The sequence below is a fragment of the Lagenorhynchus albirostris genome, chromosome 14 (genome assembly GCF_949774975.1).
Source record: "Lagenorhynchus albirostris chromosome 14, mLagAlb1.1, whole genome shotgun sequence".
In the NCBI taxonomy this organism is placed as follows: Eukaryota; Metazoa; Chordata; class Mammalia; order Artiodactyla; family Delphinidae; genus Lagenorhynchus; species Lagenorhynchus albirostris.
In genome coordinates, this window is record NC_083108.1 from 82,242,996 (window position 1) to 82,262,230 (window position 19,235).

At 46.6% G+C, this 19,235-nt stretch overlaps 1 protein-coding gene across 1 annotated transcript in view; it reads left to right on the forward strand.

Moving 5' to 3' along the window:
* Positions 1–358: 358 nt before the first annotated feature.
* DNAH10 (dynein axonemal heavy chain 10) overlaps positions 359–19,235 on the forward strand; it is a 147,208-nt gene continuing 128,331 nt past the window's right edge. Inside the window, exons 1-6 of the mRNA XM_060121495.1 lie at positions 359–572; positions 4,173–4,244; positions 7,954–8,054; positions 9,173–9,281; positions 13,833–13,948; positions 17,493–17,709. Of these exons, the coding sequence (XP_059977478.1) occupies positions 359–572; positions 4,173–4,244; positions 7,954–8,054; positions 9,173–9,281; positions 13,833–13,948; positions 17,493–17,709 (829 nt within the window). The remainder of the gene's footprint in view (positions 573–4,172; positions 4,245–7,953; positions 8,055–9,172; positions 9,282–13,832; positions 13,949–17,492; positions 17,710–19,235) is intronic.

Below are 19,235 nucleotides of genomic sequence, written 5' to 3' on the forward strand. Positions count from 1 at the left end.
GTCTGCAGTCGGCTGCCTTCCTACACGTCTTTCCGTCCCCGGGGCTTGCGTGCGGCCGTCCAGCTCATCTCGGTCCTCCCAGGAGGAAGGGGGCGCCCAACCGGGGGAAGAGCCCCGACCCTCCTCCGCGCGCAGGCTGGGGCGCCACGGCCCCTCCCCAGGGGCTCCGCGCCACCCTCCCGAGTCCCGCTTCGCGCCTCTGAGAGCGCGGGGCCCGGGTGCAGGGGCGCCCGGGGACCGTGGGGCCCCGTGCCCGCGGCGGCCGTTGCCGGGGCGCCCGTTGCTAGGGGCGCCGTTACCACAGACGCCTGCCCGGCGCTACACTCCCTGAGCCCGGTGCTGCCGGTTCTGCGGCGCCATGGACGACCTACGGGTGCTGTGGATGCGTGACCGAGTGTACACCGCCTTCGGCATCACAGACCCCCAGATCTTCGAGGAGTTGCTGAACCGCAACGACGGCGAGGTCGAGGACCTCATCCTGCACTTCCTCAACCAGACCAGCGACGAGGAGGGCGCCTCGACTCTCTTCTTCTACCGCAAGGTGGTGCCCGAGGAAGTGGAGGTGGAGATCGGTGAGCCCCGCGGCCGCCCTCTCGCCGCGCCCCCTCCTGCCCCGTTCCCCACCTCACCACCGCGGGGACTGCAGACCCCCGCCCAGCCCGCTCTTGGCCTCACGTGCAGTCCGCAGATGCTTATTGTCGCCCACCGTGTGCGGGCACAGTCCAGGCACTGGGCGAACTGGACAAGCCCACTTGGAAGGTCAGACCTTGAGTGAATAATCGCAACGAACACTCATTTAGCGCTCACTCTGTGCCAGGTACAGTTCCAAACGCGCATATCAGCTGCTAATCCCATGAAGTGGGTGTATTGTTATCCCATTTTACAGATGAGCAAGCTGTGGCACAGAGAGGGTTAACTAGCTCATCCACACAGGTCACATAGTAAAGACTCAGAAGAATATGTGTCGCTGTCCAATGACGTCTCATAGACGGATAGAGAAATGGCCCAGGGGCTGAGAGGGTCAGTTCATCCTCACTCTCTCAGATGGTGACAGGGTCTCCTAGAGGTGGAGAAGCATGCTCCCCTTCCTATCTTCCCAGGCTCCCGACGTGCTACTGTAAAGTAACACCAAAACAATTTTTTTAAAACAATTTAAAAAATTACATTAGATTTAAACGTTTATGTTGAACAATTTAGCATTTTAAATAAAAATAATGACAGTGACTGATGCCCAGAACCTTCTGTGGAGGTGGCCGGTCCAGCCCAGGGACACAGAGACAGCCTGGGGTGGGGGGAGAGGGAGACAGGACAGAGTGCAGGGGACACTCAGAAAGGAGATTGAGAGACACAAGTTCTCTCCCAGTAGGAACACCAGTGTCAGCGCAGCTGTCATGGACCGGGTTTGTGTGATGTGTCCCATCAATGTCAGTCTCCTGTGCTAGTGTCACATCTTCACGAGGCTTCTGGATCCCCTCCAGGACCTTTCACAGGGTGGGATGGCAGAGCCAGGCAGAAGTTTTTTTTCTTAAAAGGCTGTAGGCACATTTATTTTAAATGTACATTCTTTGCACAAAATAATACACATATTCACTGTAGAAAAATCCAAGCCCATAAACAAACAATAACAAATTGCAAATGACACCCAGAGAGATGACCCTTGTAACATTTGGAATCTAACTCTATCCCCACCTCCCTTCCCCGGAAGACCTTTGGACCTGGATGTTACATTATAATAGGACCTTGAATTTAGACTCTCATGATCACCAAGTGAAATTCTGATACACTAACAGGATTGACTTTTACATTGTACCATATTTCAGTAACCCTGATTTTGTATACTTGAACATATAATATATATATATATATATATATATATATATATATATATATACCAAGACCCTAAGAAATGAATGCAACTTGGACTTCTTGTGACCTCTGAGGGCTTCTGTTAATAGTTCGTGGCTGTTTTCTGTGCTGTGTATACTACCACATGTTCAGCCCAGTGTCTCCTGGCAGGATGCCCCTGTTCTCTGTGAAAGGAGATTTTAGTCTCACTTCCGAGGGTCCCCTTGCTTAATTCCTCCAAAGCGTCCTCGGAAATCCCCCGAGCACTATGTCTGTTTCTGGTCTGTCTCTAACCCCCACCCCTCAGCCCACCCCAACGTTCTTCCCCTCCTTTTCTGGGTCTTCTCACTGTCATCACATCTTGAGAGTGGCAATGTATTCCCTGCTGAGGATGCCGTCCCCAGAAACTCAAAGCTACTGCTCCTGGGGGCACTAGAATGGTGTTGAGTGTTGGGGGTTGGGTTCTGGACAGAGGTGGGGAGACGGGACCTCCTCCCCAGCTCTGGGTTTCAAGTTGTCACTCACCCTCTGCTTATTAAGCCTGCAGACTCACAAAGACCCTTGGTCAGTTTTATTGGATCCTTTATGGGGTCTCTGGTTTGTCCAGAGGACCTGGAGTGGGGTCAATGCATGTCCTTCATCCCTCTTTTCTCTCTATTTCTGCCTCTCCCCTGGTCAAGACTTCTCTCTGCTCCTAGTTAAAAATTATTTGAATGGAGACAGATGCTGGCAGGGTGGTCTTGAGGAAAGAGAGGTGTCTAGACCAGCAGCAGCTAGTCCAAGATGCTGTTCTAATAGCTAAGCATGTGTTGTTTCTTGAAATAACAAAATGGAACCATCCTGTCCATATCACTTGATAACTTGCTTACATTTTTACACAGTAATTTTTAGAAATTGCAAAATTACACAGTATTAAGTATTACACGGTATTAAGTAATTAATACTTACTTCCAGTAAGTATTACTGAAAGATGTTCTCTTAAAAATTCACATAACATAGAATTTAGAAACACAGAAAATAAAAAGTGAAAAAATAATCCTTCACTCTTCCCTCAGCCCTGTTCCCATTCCTATAGGCAACCACTAGTGGTAGTTTGGTGTATATCCTGCCAGAGCTCTTCTCAGATCTATCTGTCTGTCTATCTATCTATCATCATTTATATCTTTCCAGATAATGGTATGTATATAATGATAATATGTAGATATATATAGAGAGTTCCTGAAATCATAAATAAGATCACTCTTTATGTAGTATGTTGTGACTGGTCCTCCCTCAAAGATATCTTGCAGGATTTTTCATGTCAGTACCTATAGATCTATATAACTTTATAGATGTACCGTATTTTATTTATCCATTCCCTAATGAACGGACATTTATCTTTCCACAGTGTTTTATTTTACACACGTCACGATGTGCGTCTACCTTTGTACTCTTGCGGTATTTTGTGGGAGAGATTTCCAAAAGTGGAACTGTGGGCTTGGCGGGTGTGTGCATTTACAGTTTGGATGGGTCCTGCCAAACTGCTCTCTAGAGCAGTTTGGCCCTCCCACTCCACACCTGGCAACGGTGATGAGGTGTCCGTTTGCCAACATCCTTGCCAACATTGGGTATTATCGTTAAAATTTTTGCCAACCCCACAGATGAAAGGTGGATGCACTTCCTCGTTCTCATGTACATTTGTATCATAATTAGTGGAGTTGAGCCTCTTTTTTTATGCATGATGGTCATTTATATTTCTTTGGGGTGCTTGTAACTATGTGATCATCCTGTGTCCTTCATCTCATGGAGAATTTGCACAGATCTTTCTTTCATGTCCCTTAAGGCTGTTTCCAGTAACTGGGAGTTTCTGTGGGACTGTGTGTTGGTTCGCAAACCACCCCCATACACGGAGGGCAAGGAGAGACCAGAGAAAGAGGCAGCCAGCCACTCCGGATCAGTAGGTGGCGGTCTAGGGCGTGGCTGGCCGAGATCACTGCCCTCCCGCCGGCATCTAAGAGTTTATAGAGAGGCCTTCCCGGGGTTCAGGCACCCACACTGTCTGGCAGTCTCAGCCACACCTGATCTCTCCAGGTGCATTCTTGAAATGGCTTCCACGGTGGGCATGGTGGGCAGGGTGGACATCCCCAGGACAGGGCAGGGGCAAGGGGCCTCCGATTGCCCGGGGTCAGCTCGCAGGTCGGGCAGCGGTCCTGTCTTCTCGATGACCTCCTCCAGCCGACTGTAATAGGCACGACTCTCCCGGGGCCACGGACCAACCCTCAGTGCCAAGGAGAGCAGTGGAACAATTATGTTTTTTTTTGTTTCTTTTGCTTTATGTGGCTATAAAGACGGCGAGTTTCCTGGCCCGTCTGAGGAGGAAGAAGAGGAAGAAGAGACCCAGTCGGCGGATAGAGCATCAGGTCTGGAATTGGGGGTGAGCGGCACCGCGGGGAGGGGTCCGCGTGCCCAGACGAGAATCAGTTTCTGCTTTTTACTTTTGTGAAGCTGCGACTTGGTAAGAAGTACAAGGAGAAAGTGCTGGGTGTGCATAGGTTCATTATTAACTACCTGGGGCTGCCATAACCAAGGACCACAGACTGGGGGGCTTAGAACAACAGCACTGCCTTGAAGGAGGCAGTGCCCGAGGCTACAAGTTCAAAATCAAGGTGTGGGCAGGCCCTGGGGCCGGATCCTTCCTGGCCTTTCCCAGTTTCTGGTGGCTGTAGGCTTCCTTGATGTTCCTTGGCTTGTAGACACATCCCTCCAATCTATGCCTCTGTCGTCACATGGCTGTCTGCCCTGTGTGTGTGTGTGTGTGTGTGTGTGTGTGTGTGTATGTGTGCGTGCGCATGTGTGTATGCATGTGTGTGTATATGCACGCGTGTGTGTACATGCACGCATGTGTACGTGTGTATTTGCGTGTGAATTTGTGTGTATACATGTGTGTATACATGTGTATGTGTTTTTATATTGTGTGTGTGTGTGTGTGTGTGTGTGTGTGTGTGTGTGTGTGAATCACCTCCTTTCTCTCATAACAGCACCAGTCATTGGAGTCAGGGACCCCCCTCTCCACTATGACCTGTTGACGAAAATAATAAACACTCAATAATAAGAATAGAAAAGATTTTTATTCGAGCCAAACTGAGGACTACGGCCTGGGGGCCAGCTTCCCATGTTACTCTGAGAAGCTGCTCTGGAGAAGCAGGGTTTTCAGCACAGTTTTATATCTTGTCAGAACAAAGAACATTAAACAAGTCAGGAAACCTTTCTTCAAGGTTTCAAAAAACAAACAAACGAAACAACAGACCAGCACGTACATGCACAGCACATACAGCAAGGCCTTGGCACCTGGGAAAGGAGTCGTATTATCAAGGGAGGACCAGCATTGGTGTCCCAGGAAGGGAGGCTTTTAATCTTTATTTTTTATTTATTAAAAAAAAATTTTTATTGGGGTATAATTGATTTACAATGTCGTGTTAGTTTCTGCTGTACAGCAAAGTTAATCTGTTATACAAACACGTATATCCACTCCTTTTTAGATTCTTTTCCCCTATAGGCCATTACAGAGTATTGAGTCGAGTTCCCTGTGCTCTACAGCAGGTCCTTATGAGTTATCTGTTTTATGTATAGTAGTGTGTATGTGTCAATCCCAGTCTCCCAGTTTATCCCTCCCTCCCTCATGCCCCCGGTAACCATACGTTTATTTTCTACATCTGAAACTCTATAATCTTTATTTTCAACGTGGACATTCTTTACTTCTGGTCAGTGCGCCCTTTTCTTTAATAATTAAAGCAGATGTACAATGTCGGTCTGATAGGCCACATACAAGCTATTTAAATTAGCATCAAATCCAAGTGAACTCATGTAGAAGCCAGAACGACTTCTCTGTATCTCAATATGTGAACGTTTCTTTTATCAGACCTCATCTCAACTAATTATATCTGCAAAGACACCGCTTCCAAATACGGTCACATTCTGAGGTTCTGGGTGGACACGAATCGGGGCGGGGGGGTGGCACTCTTCCACGCAGAACAGCACATAACATAAAAACACCCAGGCTTGTACGGCAGTGTCTCCGACAGCTCAGCCGAGAGCGCACGGTGTGGGCTACGTAGAGGAGGCTGCCGCTGTACCAGCTACAGGTGCCATTTCTTGGGGCGAATCAGAGGCGCGAGTCAAGGCTTTTGCTGCTAAGGAATTGAAATGTCTACATTAGAGAGGTTGCTGTGACACTCCTGGCTGGGCCGCGACACTCGGTCCCCTGCAGGCTTTGAGTTACTTTCCTGTAGTGATGAAGCAGCCGTGGCTACCTGCGTTGGCCCTGGGCTGCGTTCTCAACCAGGGGTGATTTTGGCCCCCAGGGGCCTTTGGTGATGTCTGGAGACATTTTTGGTTGTCACAACTGGAGGGCAGGGGCTTCTGGCATCTCATGGGTTGAGGCCAGGGATGCTGCCAAACGTCCTACGATGCTCAGGTCTGGCCCTACAACACAGGATGATCCAGCCCCAAGTGCCGGAAGTGCTGAGATTGAAACCCTGCTCCAGACCATCACGTCGCCAGCAGAGCTAAACAGCCCCCTTTCTCCCGTAACTCACCTTCACTTACAACAGCAGAAGCTGTGGGTTAGGTACCGCACTTTACCAAGATCCTGAGTATTTGAAAACCAGAGGGGAAAGAGGATTGGGGCGATGTGCAGTGTTTCCTATAGTCATCTTAGTTTTTTCAGAAGAATTTATTTTTAACCACAAAATAATCCCCTCCCTAGTAAAGATTGGGGGAGGGGAGAGAGAGAACTACAGGTTTAGAAATACAGACCATCCATTGTTTTTTTTTTTTTTTTTGCGGTACGCGGGCCTCTCACTGCTGTGGTCCCGGACGCGCAGGCTCAGCGGCCATGGCTCACGGGCCCAGCCGCTCCGCGGCATGTGGGATCTTCCCGGACCGGGGCACGAACCCGCGTCCCCTGCATCGGCAGGCGGACTCTCAGCCACTGCGCCACCAGGGAAGCCTGACCATCCATTCTTACTGAGACTTGTCTAGTTTGGATTTTGCTAAGACAGATGGTGGTCATGAGGGCCACAGCCATGTTTACTGATGGCTTCCTGCCTTGGTGCCAATAAATCCGTGATCAGGAAAGACTTGGAAAAGAGGAGGCTGCTTGAGGAAAAGGTCAGGAAACTCTTCTCTGACACAGCAAATTAACGTTCCTTCCAAGTGTATTTTTTTCTTTTTTCTTTTTATCGTGGTAAAACGCATGTAACGTGAAATACCATTTTAACCATTTCTAAGCATACAGCTCGGTGGCATTGAGTACACTCATCAGTGTAGTTTTGAGTCCAGGCTGTTGCTCTTGCTGTAATAAGGCTGCTTCTCCCGGCCGCAGACTGTTTCCTCTGCCAGCCAGCGTGCCCGACACTCAGCCAACCTATAATCGAGTCCTCCTGAGTCTGACCCAGTAGATGTTATTGTCCCAGTTTATGGATGAGAAAACCCGTTGCAGAGCGGATTCCGACCCCACGTGTTGATTTGATTCCAGGATCTCACTGACTTTGTCCAGTGCCTTCCGAAGGAAGAGCCACACAGTTGGGGAAAGCTCCCCCTTCTCTGCAGGCTTCGTCAGCAGCTCTCAGGGCTGTGCCTGGCCGGCTGTGAGGTTTCCAGGTCCACATCGATAACCGTAGACTTGCAAGGTGTACATACGTTCATTTTATTTAGATTACTTTTCTTTCCATCCCCCATCCGTTTCAAGTTTTATAGTGAAAAAGGAGTAGATGCTAACATGTTAACTCTAAGTCTCATCCTAAGGATAAACCCCCCCTTCTAAGTAAAAATCTCAGAGAAGTCACTCATTGGACCCTGTAGCTGGAACACGCACACACACGCACACATGCACACACGCACATGTTAAATTTCCGACTGAGGACCCTTCAAAACTGCAGCACCACTCTCCTAATGATAACGTAAGTCAAGGCTTCAGTAGGATTCGTTTGTGAGAAATGTACATTCAGCTTTTTGATAACACGCCGACTGAATGAAATATGCTGTTGTCCAAGATGCAGGTCTGGTCTTGACGGTAGGAAACCTCATTTTCCAAGTATTTCATCTCACGCATTGAATCATGTTTTGCAGCTAAGAATTTGCAGCTGAGAACGTATTCCGTACCTCAGCCTTCCACCGGCCTAGAGGATGAAGAAATGGACCCAGAGAGGGTAGAGAACCCCCATGTCAAAGTACGCACGGCTCTTTCTCCTCTTGGGTGGGGTAATGGGAATTTCACGCCCTCGGATGAGTCTGGGTAACCGCCACAGCTCATACAAGGAGTGTATTGCATTGGAGTGGAGATGATAGAATCCTGTGTCTGGGGGTCCCCGAGATCACCCTCGGATTGAATGATTTGCCACAATGACTCACAGGACCCAGGAAGGCTTTTATACTCATGGTTATAGTTTATTTCAGTGAAAGGATGCAGATGAGTATCAACAGAGAACAAGGCACACAGGGCAGAGTCCAGGAGAAAATAGGCACAAGTTGTCCTTTCCAAGTGGGGCTTCAGGGACAGCATTCATTCTCGCAGGAGTCATGTGTGACAACACGCAGGACATTGTGCCAATCAGGGGGGCTCACCCAAGCCTTGGTGTTCAGGGTTTTTATGGGGGTCAATCACGTAGGTGTGAAGTGCCCACAGTTAGTCTGCAGTGCCCCCCGGCTGCCCCAGAGGACAAACGGATGCGGTGTGACCCGGGGCCCCAGGCAAACAAAGACGGGCATTCAGCATAAATCACGTTGTTAGTATAAACTCTGCAGCATGAGCCAAGGCCCCAGGTATACAGAGATGCTCAGATCAGCCAGGATGTTCCAAAAGCTTAGAGGTTGTCACCCAGGAGCTGGTTCCGGGCTAGTCTTGAGAACCGTTGGAATGTGCAGGGTTTGGACAGCCCAGGCCTGCTGAGTTAACCATTTACTGCACAGATCCCAGGGAGGGAGCATAACGTTAGGATGTAGACATTTGGCCTGAGCCGTGCTAAATGCAATTAGGTTCAGCTGCTCTGTGAATATGCCTCCCCACAAAATACCCGAATTCAGAACAGGTTTGTTGCAATTTGTGGCCCAGAAAAGCTCGATCTGGACATTTCCCAGGTCACTTTATTCAAGTGTAGCTGCAGTGGCCGGTGGGTGAAAGAGTCAGGCTTAGAGTTCAGCATCTGGGTGAATTTCAGCTCCTGTGTGTGGTCTGCTGGGAAATGAGCTCAGCAGTGCGTGGAGTGGAGAGCTCAGGTGTACGTGAATATTAGGGGATTTGGATGCACGGTTGTATCTCCTCATGACTTTTTTGTTCCCCGTGTTTCAGAAAACTGTTAAGCAAACCGTGGAAAAGACATATCTCCATGTTCTTTGTACTCCTGTTCCTGAGGAGTTTCTGAACGAGAATGTGGTATATTTTCTCAGAAATACAAAAGGTATCTTTCCAGCATGAGTGTGTGTGAGTGTGGGTGTGCGTGCATGTGCGTGTGTATATGTCTGAGACTCTTTAATTTTTACATGTCCTTGAGAAGATAGATTTTTTTTTTTTTTTTTTTTTTTGCGGTACACGGGCCTCTCACTGCTATGGCCTCTCCCGTTGCGGAGCACAGGCTCTGGACGTGCAGGCTCAGCGGCCATGGCTCATGGGCCCAGCCGCTCCGCGGCATGTAGGATCTTCCCGGACCAGGGCATGAACCCGTGTCCCCTGCATCGGCAGGTGGACTCTCAACCACTGCGCCACCAGGGAAGCCCGAGAAGATAGCTTTTTTATCAGTACTGTCAATCCTCATTGTTCACGGATTCCATATTTGCAAATTCACCGACTCACTCAAAATTTTTATAACTCCCAATCAGTATTTCGATGCTTTCATGGTCATTTAAGGACACATACAGAGTGGGGAAAATTTGGGTCACCCAACACTCATGGACCCAGCTGAGGTCAGGCAAGGCCGTGCACTGCCTTCTTATTTCATTGAATGCTATAAACAAGTGTCTTTATCGTGCTCTGTTTAGTACCACAGTTTTCTAATTTTTGTGGGGGTTTTGGGTGATTTCGCTGTTTAAAGTGTCCCCAAGGGGGGGAAAAATGTCCCCAAGGAAGGTGCTGAAGCGCTGGCTAGTGCTCAGAGAACAGGAAGGCTGTGATGTGCCTGGCAGAGAAAACTCGTGTGTTAACGTAAGCTTCGTTCAGACGTAAGTGATGGTGCTGTTGGCCATGAGTTCAATGTTAGTGAATCAACAGTAATGTTAAATAAGTTGTCTTTAAACGGAAACACACATAAGGAAGGTTATATACAGGCAGACCTCATTTTATTGCGCTTCGCAGATACTGCATTTTTTTTTTTTTTTTTACAAACTGAAGGTTGGTGGCAACCCTGTGTGCAGCAAGTCCATCAGGGCCATTTTTCCAACGGTATTTGCTCACTTTATGTCTCTGTGTCACATTTTGGTGATTCTTTCAATATTTCAAACTTTTTCGTTATTTATTATATTCGTGATGGTGATCTGTGATCAGTGATCTTTGAAGTTACTCCTAGGATGCACTGAAGGCTCAGACGATGGTTAGCATTTTTTAGCAATAAAGTTTTTCTTTTCTTTCATTTTTGGCTGTGCCACACGGCATGTGGCATTGTAGTTCCCTGACCAGGGATCAAACCCGTGCCCCCTGCAGTGGAAGCGCGGAACCCTCACCACTGGACCGCCAGGGAATTCCCAGCAATAAAGTATTTTTAAATTAAGGTATATACATTGTTTTTTTTAGACATAATGCTATTGCACAGTTAATAGACTACAGCATAGTGTAAACATACTTTTGCACTGGGAAACCAAAAAATCCGTGTGACTCGCTTTATTGCGATATTTGCTTTACTGTGATCTGGAATTGAAACCACAGTACCTCCGAGGTCTGCTTATATTGATGGTTGATGAAAATGTGACCAGAGGTTCACAGGAACCTAGACCCATATTTCCTGTAGGAACAATGGCTCAGCATCCACTAATTCTGTGTTCGTGGTGACCTCATAGAACATAAGTACTGCAAATAATGAGAATTGACTGTATTGATGTCATCTTAGTTCTATTTATAACAATTAGAGGAAGATTCAAAATGACGTCACCCTGAGTTATAAGACGAGTTTTGGTGGGCTTTCTCCACGTTGCTGTGTGATTTTATTTTATTTCATTTTTTTTAATGTTTTGGCTGTGCCTCGTGGCAGGTGGGATCTTAACTCTCCGACCAGGGATCGAATCTGCACCCCCTGCATTGCAAGCCCAGTCTTAACCACTGGACCGCCAGGGAAGTCCCGGCTGTGTGATTTTATTTTATTTATTTTTTTACATCTTTATTGGAGTATAATTGCTTTAAAATGTGTGTTAGTTTCTGCTTTATAACAAAGTGAATCAGTTATACATATACATGTGTTCCCATATCTCTTCCCTCGGCTGTGTGATTTTAGACAGAGGTGCCACTCAGAAGCCAAGTTCATCCTTCAGGGTAACTTCTTGGCTGGATGTTCCCGCTGTGCATTCCCACTGCACTGCCCAAGTGATTGTTCTCTGGTCTCTTCTGACCCTTTGCTCTTCCTCTTGCCGTATTCCATCCAGGCTGACTCTCCGCTCTCTCTGACTGTGCTTCCCCCATTTCTTCTGCCGTTGCCTCTACCTCCCAACCTGTGCATAGCATACCCTAAATTCTAGAACAAACATTCTGTTGCTTTTCTTTTCCTTTTTTGAACTTTGATGGCCCTTTGGATCACGACCTCACCGCTAAGCTCTGAGCTTCTGTAATTCGTTCTTCCCAAGTGAGTGGGAATAAGAAGAAAGATGACAGATAGAGGCTCAGTATTAAACAGCTACTTCCGTTACAGTTCTTGTCTGGGGAGGGGCCAATCTCAGCTCAGTGTTTCCCTTTTTTATTTTTTAATTTTTTTTGCGGTACACGGGCCTCTCACTGCTGTGGCCTCTCCCATTGCAGAGCACAGGCTCTGGACGCGCAGGCTCAGCGGCCATGGCTCACGGGCCCAGCCGCTCCGCGGCATGTGGGATCTTCCCAGACTGGGGCACGAACCTGTGTCCCCTGCATCAGCAGGCGGACTCTCAACCACTGCACCACCAGGGAAGCCCTCCCTTTTTAAAATTTATTTATTTATTTATTTTTGGCTGCACTGGGTCTTCGTTGCTGTGCGTGGGCTTTCTCTAGTTGTGGTGAGCAGGGGCTACACTTCGTTGCGGTGCGCGGGCTTCTCATTGCGGTGGCTTCTCTTGTTGCGGAGCACGGGCTCTAGGTGTATGGGGTTCAGTAGTTGTGGCACAGGGACTTAGCTGCTCCGCGGCATGTGGGATCTTCCTGGACCACGAATCCGTGTCTCCTGCATTGGCAGGCGGATTCTTAACCACTGCGCCACCAGGGGAGCCCAATGCTTCCCTTTTAACAGTAATCACAACCCAATACAGTAAGTCCCCTACATACGAATGAGTTCCGTTCTGAGAGCACGTTCGTAAGTCCGGTTGGTTCGTAAGTCCAACAAGGTTAGCCTAGGTACCCAACTAACACGATTGGCTGTATAATACTGCACTGTAATAGGTTTATAATACTTTTCACGCAAATAATACATAAACAAACACAAAAAATAAAGAAAGCAGTTTTAATCTGTACCCTTGAAAAGTACCGTAGTGCCCTACAACAGCTGGCATCCAGGGGCTGGCATCGAGTGAACAGGCAGGAAGAGCTACTGACTGGAGGAGGGAGGGGGGTGGGAGATGGTAGAGCTGAAGGATCGTCAGCAAGAGGGGACGGAGGGCGAGCTGCAATGTCACTCACGCCTGACGCTGATGGCACTGGTTCCGGTTCCTTGCTGGAACCAGATGCACGTTCGCACCTTTGAAAATTCTCCACCTGAAGGTTCGTATGTAGGGGGACTTACTGTAACAACAATAATCAGCTTTGGGCGGGGCGGGAACGGCATTTACCCCGACTTTATTACTGTTTACTCTCATCATATTTTTTTTACAGTTATCTTTCACTGATGTCAAGCTTTCTTTCTTTTTTCATACTTAGTTTTTACAGTTTCCCTTTAAGTAAATTTATTTCAGTAAAGAAGCATCTGATAGAAACCTATTAGGCAAAGAAGAGTGCGCGTCTACACAGATGCTGGGAAAGGCATGTAGACTGAAGCTTGTGAAATAATTGCAGTTGATATGTTTGCTGTGTTTCCCAGTTAGATTGAGAGAAGGGTCCAAGGGACCTTTAAAGTGTCTACCGAAATAATTGCAGTTGATATGTTTGCTGTGTTTCCCAGTTAGATTGAGAGAAGGGTCCGAGGGACCTTTAAAGTGTCTACCGAGCTGACTGGTGCTGACTGATTTTTTGATCAGGGGGCCAGTGGGGAGACGGGGAGGAAGGGAGTGCACATCAAAGAAAACCTGGCCGAGAGGTAGACTGTTCCCAAACTTGTCTTTTAAAACCACATGACTTGGGAATTCCCTGGTGGTCCAGTGGTTAGGACTCTGTGCTCTCACTGCCGGGGCCCGGGTTTGACCCCTGGTCGGGGAGCTAAGGTCCTGCAAGCTGTGCGGTGTGGCCAAAAAATAAAGAAAAAAACAACAAAAAGACCCCCCAAAAGCCCGTGACTTGAAAGGTACTTTCGTGATGAATTGGGGAGGCATGGCTGGGAGTGGGGAGACAGAGCAAGCAAGGAGCCCAAGAAACGTTTCTAGAAAATCCAAAGTGTTTCTATCCTTGTTCAGCTGTAGACGCTCCAACTAGATCAGCTCATGTGTGTGGCTCCTGGGTGTTGCTTTTGTGAACCTCTGAACCACAGCGCGACCCTCAGCATGTATTTGTTTCTCAATGAGCGCGTATCCTGACCTGTGCCTGGAACATTCCTTTGTAGTTACTTGTGAAGGAGGAGCTGGTTCCTGTACACTTGGAAATGTTATCTGTGTCCACTTCCCTCCTCATTTCATTCCCCAAATCTGTTCCTGTTTAGAGACCATCTCTGAGGCGACAGACATGAAGGAAGCTATGGAAATTATGCCCCAAACACTGGAGTATGGAATTATAAATTCACATGTGCTTGGTCTCCTGAAGGATATTATATGTCAGGTAAGTACGGACGGAAAAAAGAATCTCAGCACTGTTTAAGAGTAAGGCCATCTAATTCATTGATTCCACAAAGAGGTGGTCAGCAGCTCTTAGATTCCAGGTGCTGTCATGGGCCCTGAGGACAGTGGAGCAGTGAGCAGGACAGATGACAGCCCTGTGCTATGGGAGGTTATACTGGGGGAAGGACACCAAACACCAACACATAAACTGGAAAATATCAGGTAGTGACAGGTGGCATTAGGAAAATAAACCCTAGTAATGTGATAGAAATGACCTGTTCATGCGTGTGTGCATGCGTGTGTGTGTATGTGTGTGTGTGTGTGTGTGTGTGTGTGTGTGTGTGTGTGCAGGGGGTGGTGGTAAGGGACGACCTTGCTGGGGAGGTGACATCGGAGCTTTCTTTATAGACAACCAATAAAATAGCCCATAAGCAGCCTTGTTCACTAATGATAAGTTATTAGGGATATGTAATAGGGTGGGACTGAGGTGGTCAGGAAAGACCCCTCTGAGGAAGTGGCATTGAATTGAGGGGGGAATGAGGTGAAGGCATCAAACGTGAGGATCTGCAGGAAGAGCATCCTGGGCAGAGAAAACAGCACAGGCAAAGGTCCTGAGGCAGGAGCAGACTTAGCTTGCTCCAGACACAGAAGGATAACCAGTGCAGCTGGAGAGTAGTGAGGGAAGTTTGGAGAGGAAGGTAGGTTTGAAGCATGGCAATAAAATGATCTGGCTTGCATTTTTCTTCTGGCTGTTGTGTGAACAACATATGCAGCGGCAAGAGCGTATGGGACCAGTAGACCTAATAGCAGGCCGTGGAAATGTCCAAGTGGTGGATGATGGTTGTTTAGCCTCCGGAATTCAATCAGGGGAGGGAGCGGGAAGCAAACAGCATCAAGAATATGTTGGGGGGCTTCCCTGGTGGCGCAGTGGTTGAGAGTCCACCTGCCGATGCCGGGGACATGGGATCGTGCCCCGGTCCGGGAAGATCCCACATGCCGTGGAGCGGCTGGGCCTGTGAGCCATGGCCGCTGAGCCTGTGCGTCCGGAGACTGTGCTCCGCAACGGGAGAAGCCACAGCAGTGAGAGGCCCGCGTACCACAAAGAAGAAAAAAAATATGTTGGGCATGGAGCCAACAGGACTTGCTGATGACTTGGATATGGAAGTTTAGGAAAAGAGCATCCAGAATGATTCCTAGGATTTGTGTTTGAACAAGCAGGGAGATTTGGGGGTCATTACTGAGATGGGGGGGTGGAGGAATCTGGAGGAAAACCCCAGAACTCTATTTTGCACATGTTAAGCTTGAGATGCCTCCTAGACATCCAAGTTGAGGTGTGCAGCAGGACGTATAAGTCTGGAGCTCAGGGGAGAGCTCAAGGGGTTCTTCCAGAAATATTTATTGAGCATTTACTGTATTCTATAGCAGTAATCAACACAGTCAAGGTCTGTGCCTCACAGACCTTACATCCTAGTCAGGAAGATTTACGTTAAACAAGATCAATGAGAAAATATACAGTGTGTTAGATAGTGACAGGAGTTCAGGAGAAAGATGAAGCTGGGAAGGGGCTTAGGAAATGTTGGCAGGTGGTAAAAGTAGGGCTTTTGAAATTTTGGATAGGGTGGCCAAGGAAGACCTCAATGTTGTCTTTTGCTGGGACTGTTGCAGTTGGCTCCTGATAGATTTCCCAGTTTCTGCTTTTGCTCCTACACTATACTCTCCACATGCCAACCAGAGAGATCCTTTACAAAATGGGAGCCACTGACATGGTGTCAAGCCAAGGGACTGGATGAAACAACCAAGGGAGAGGATATAGAAGGAGGAGAATGAGATGAGAGGGAAACTAGGGGGCAGGATGATAGGGGGCCAATTTATTATTTTTGAAAATTGGGCAAATAAAGGGAAGGCTCTAACCATTTATTCTGCCTTCTCTATATGAACCGGATAATCAAATAGTAGATAAGAGAAGTGTCTCTTTATAAAAGCATTTCAGCTATTTAAAAAAGAAAGTTTAGAATGAGACTCTTTCAGTAGTGCAGCTCTCAGTGTGTTGAAGGATCTAGGTATTGAACATCAATGGACGCTAAAATCAAAAAAAAGAAAAAAAGGAAGAGAGAGGACTTCCTTGGCAATCCAGTGGTTAGGACTCTGCACTTCCACTGCAGGGGGCACAGGTTCGATCCCTGGTTGGGGAACTAAGATCCTGCATGCCTCATTGGGTGGCCAAAAAACCCCCCAAAACCAAAAAAACAACCCCCCCAAAAGAGAGAAAAACCAAACATTAATTATTTGTCTCCTGATAGAAGAAACACCAATAGTCTTGGCAAAGGGATTCTGAGCCAGTCTCTGGATCCAGCTGCCAATTTGCAGGAAAAGACAAGAGGAGCTTGTTGAGTTCTACCATGAGTGTGCAGTCAGCAAAATCCAAGCTGGGAGACTCAAAACATTCTGGGTTCTTCAATAAATTGGAAGTACATGTAGATTAAAAGAATCTTAAAAGACGTGTCAAATTTTAAGAAAAATGGGCAAAACTAAAAATCAAAACCCAGCCCAATCAACCAACCCACCAAACAAACAAAGAAGCCAACCAACCTGTGGGCATTTGTACATCACTTTCTATGTGAGGGTAAGTTATGTAATTGTATTCAAGTGATTTCATAAATTCATGCTTCTGTCAACTGAATTTCCCAAAGACCGCGTGCTCAGTATCTTCTTTATTTTCACCTTCACACAAACTTGGAGCTTAGCTGATGGGTTAACACACAGTTCTCGCTTCCCTGTGCCATAGTTTCTAACTCAGCTGCCCTGTGGCTGGCGGCAGCTAAAGAAATACAGTATTATCTTCTGGGTAGTCACATCAGGCTTGGTTCAAACTCTTTACCCTTGGGCCATTCTCAGTCAAATATAATTTCTCTTTCTTTAGGTCTGTGCTCCGGGCTGGAGTAGTTCACTTTGTCACTGTATTGTTACTTTCTATTATCGCGTATTCAAAGCCAGAGGCAACTTAAGTGCATGAATTGTTGAATATGACGTGTGATTTGCTTCTTTTTAAAAAATTTTTTATTACAGTATAGTTGATTTACAGTGTTGCGTTAGTCTGCTGTACAGCACAGTGACTCGGTTATACATATACATGTATCTACTCCTTTAGATTCTTTTCTCATATAGGTCATTACAGAGTATTGAGAAGAGTTCCTCCCTGTGCTATACAGTAGGTCCTTATTAGTTACCTATTTTATATAGAGTAATGTGTATATGTCAATCCCAATCTCCCAATTTATCCCTCCTCCCTCTGCTTTCTCCCCTGGTAACCATAAGTTTGTTTTCTACATCGGTGACTCTATTTCTGTTTTGTAAATAAGTTCATTTGTACTCAACCATAAAAAAGGACGAAATAATGCCATTTGCAGCAACATGGATGGATTGAGGAATTGTCATACTGAGTGAAATAAGTCAGACAGAGAAAGACAAATACCACATGATATCGCTTATACGTGGAATCTAAAAAAATGGTACAAATGATTTGATTCGTAAACTCGGCTTTTCAGGTTTTCTTGCCAGCCTTGTCCTTCAGTCAGCACAAGGATGCGAGCCTGGGATTCACCTCTGGAGAAGTCTTGGACTCCTCTGAGTACGACATAGACCTACCTAGCATGCCCGGGGAAGCAGTAGAATATCACAGCATTCAATTAATACGGGATGAATTTTTAATGAACATCCAGAAATTTGCAAGTAATATTCAAAGAACAATGCAGCAACTTGAAGGTAAGGCTTTATTTTTCTCCTCCTTAGTTAAGCAGGATACGTTTACTTTAAGTAGAATTTTAGAGTTCAGGAGGTTTTTTTTATTGTTTTAATTTATGATCGTTCTTGTTTACCTGCTCGTGATATGAAAGACACCAAGCTGGACATTGTAAGAAACACAAAGAGGAATGAAGAATGACGAATCCTTGTCCTCAAGGATCTTATAATCCGGTGCCCAAAGAACTATGGCAGAATAAGGAGCTTGAGAGAGATATTAGGGTCTTTAGGGCTTGGAAGAGTGAGACCATATTGGAGAAGTGGTGGGGGAATCAAAGAGGACTTCCTGAAGGAGGCAGCATTTGACCTCATCTGAAAGGATGAGCAAGGCATTGGAGTAGGTGGAGTTGGGGAGCAAGGGCATTTTGGGCAGGGAGAATGATGGACCTTTGGTGGTTCTTTTTCCATTCATTTTGCTAAGTACTCTATGAGATTCAGTTTGCTAAGCATTCTGTATTTTCAGTCTGAAGACCTAGCCTTTCAGTATGAAAAATTCTCTTGATAATTTCCTCCACTATTTGTCTTTGTTTTCTCTTGTTAATATTCCTGTTGGATATGTGCTGTTGATTCTGTTTCCTATCTTTTCACTTGCATTTTCCATCTCTTTGTCTGTGTATTCTACTTTCCTGAAGAGTTCCTTAGCTTTTACCTTCACAAATTTTGATTAGGCTTTTCACATCAGCTATCGTCTTTTTAATTTTTAAGACCTCTTATTCTGTGATTGTACCTTTTCCATACATTCCAAACTTCTGTTCTAGTTTGCTGGATGCCATGTTGTCTCAAATCTCTGAGACTAATAGTTGGGATTAAAACATTTTTTTTGTCCTTTACATTCTGTCAGTTTCCTCTGGAGTCATTGTTTCTGATTTATTCTTGGACTGTCTGTTTCATGCTGGAGGCTTTCTCGAATATCTGTTGAGCTCTGGTTGTTTGTTCAATTTTTAATTTAATTTTATTTTATTTTATTTGGCTGCATTGGGTCTTAGTTGCAACACGCGGGATCTCCATTGCGGCACACGGGATCTTTCGTTGTGGCGTGTGGGCTCTCTAGTTGTGGTACGCAGGCTCCAGAGCATGCAGGCTCAGTAGTTAAAGCATGTGGGCTCTCTAGTTGTGGCGCATGGGCTGTATAGGGCGCAGGCTCAGTAGTTGCGGCACGTGGGATCTTAGTTCCCTGACCAGGGATCAAACCTGCATCGGAGGGTGGATTCTTACCCACTGGACCACCAGGGAAGTCCCTGTTTGTTCAATTTTTAAATTGACATCACTTAGGTTGTAAACTCAGGACCATCTTAAATAGCTAAATCATTTTGATCGAGCTTAACACTGGAGCAGTGATCTAATTATCTAAAGTGTTTTAGTTACATTCTAATGAAAGAGAATGAGATATAGAAATATTAGGACAGGGAAGTACCAGGCCATATACTGATGTCTGGAGAGACGAGCCAGCTGATTAACTGGAACATACATTGTCTGTAATCATTTTCCCC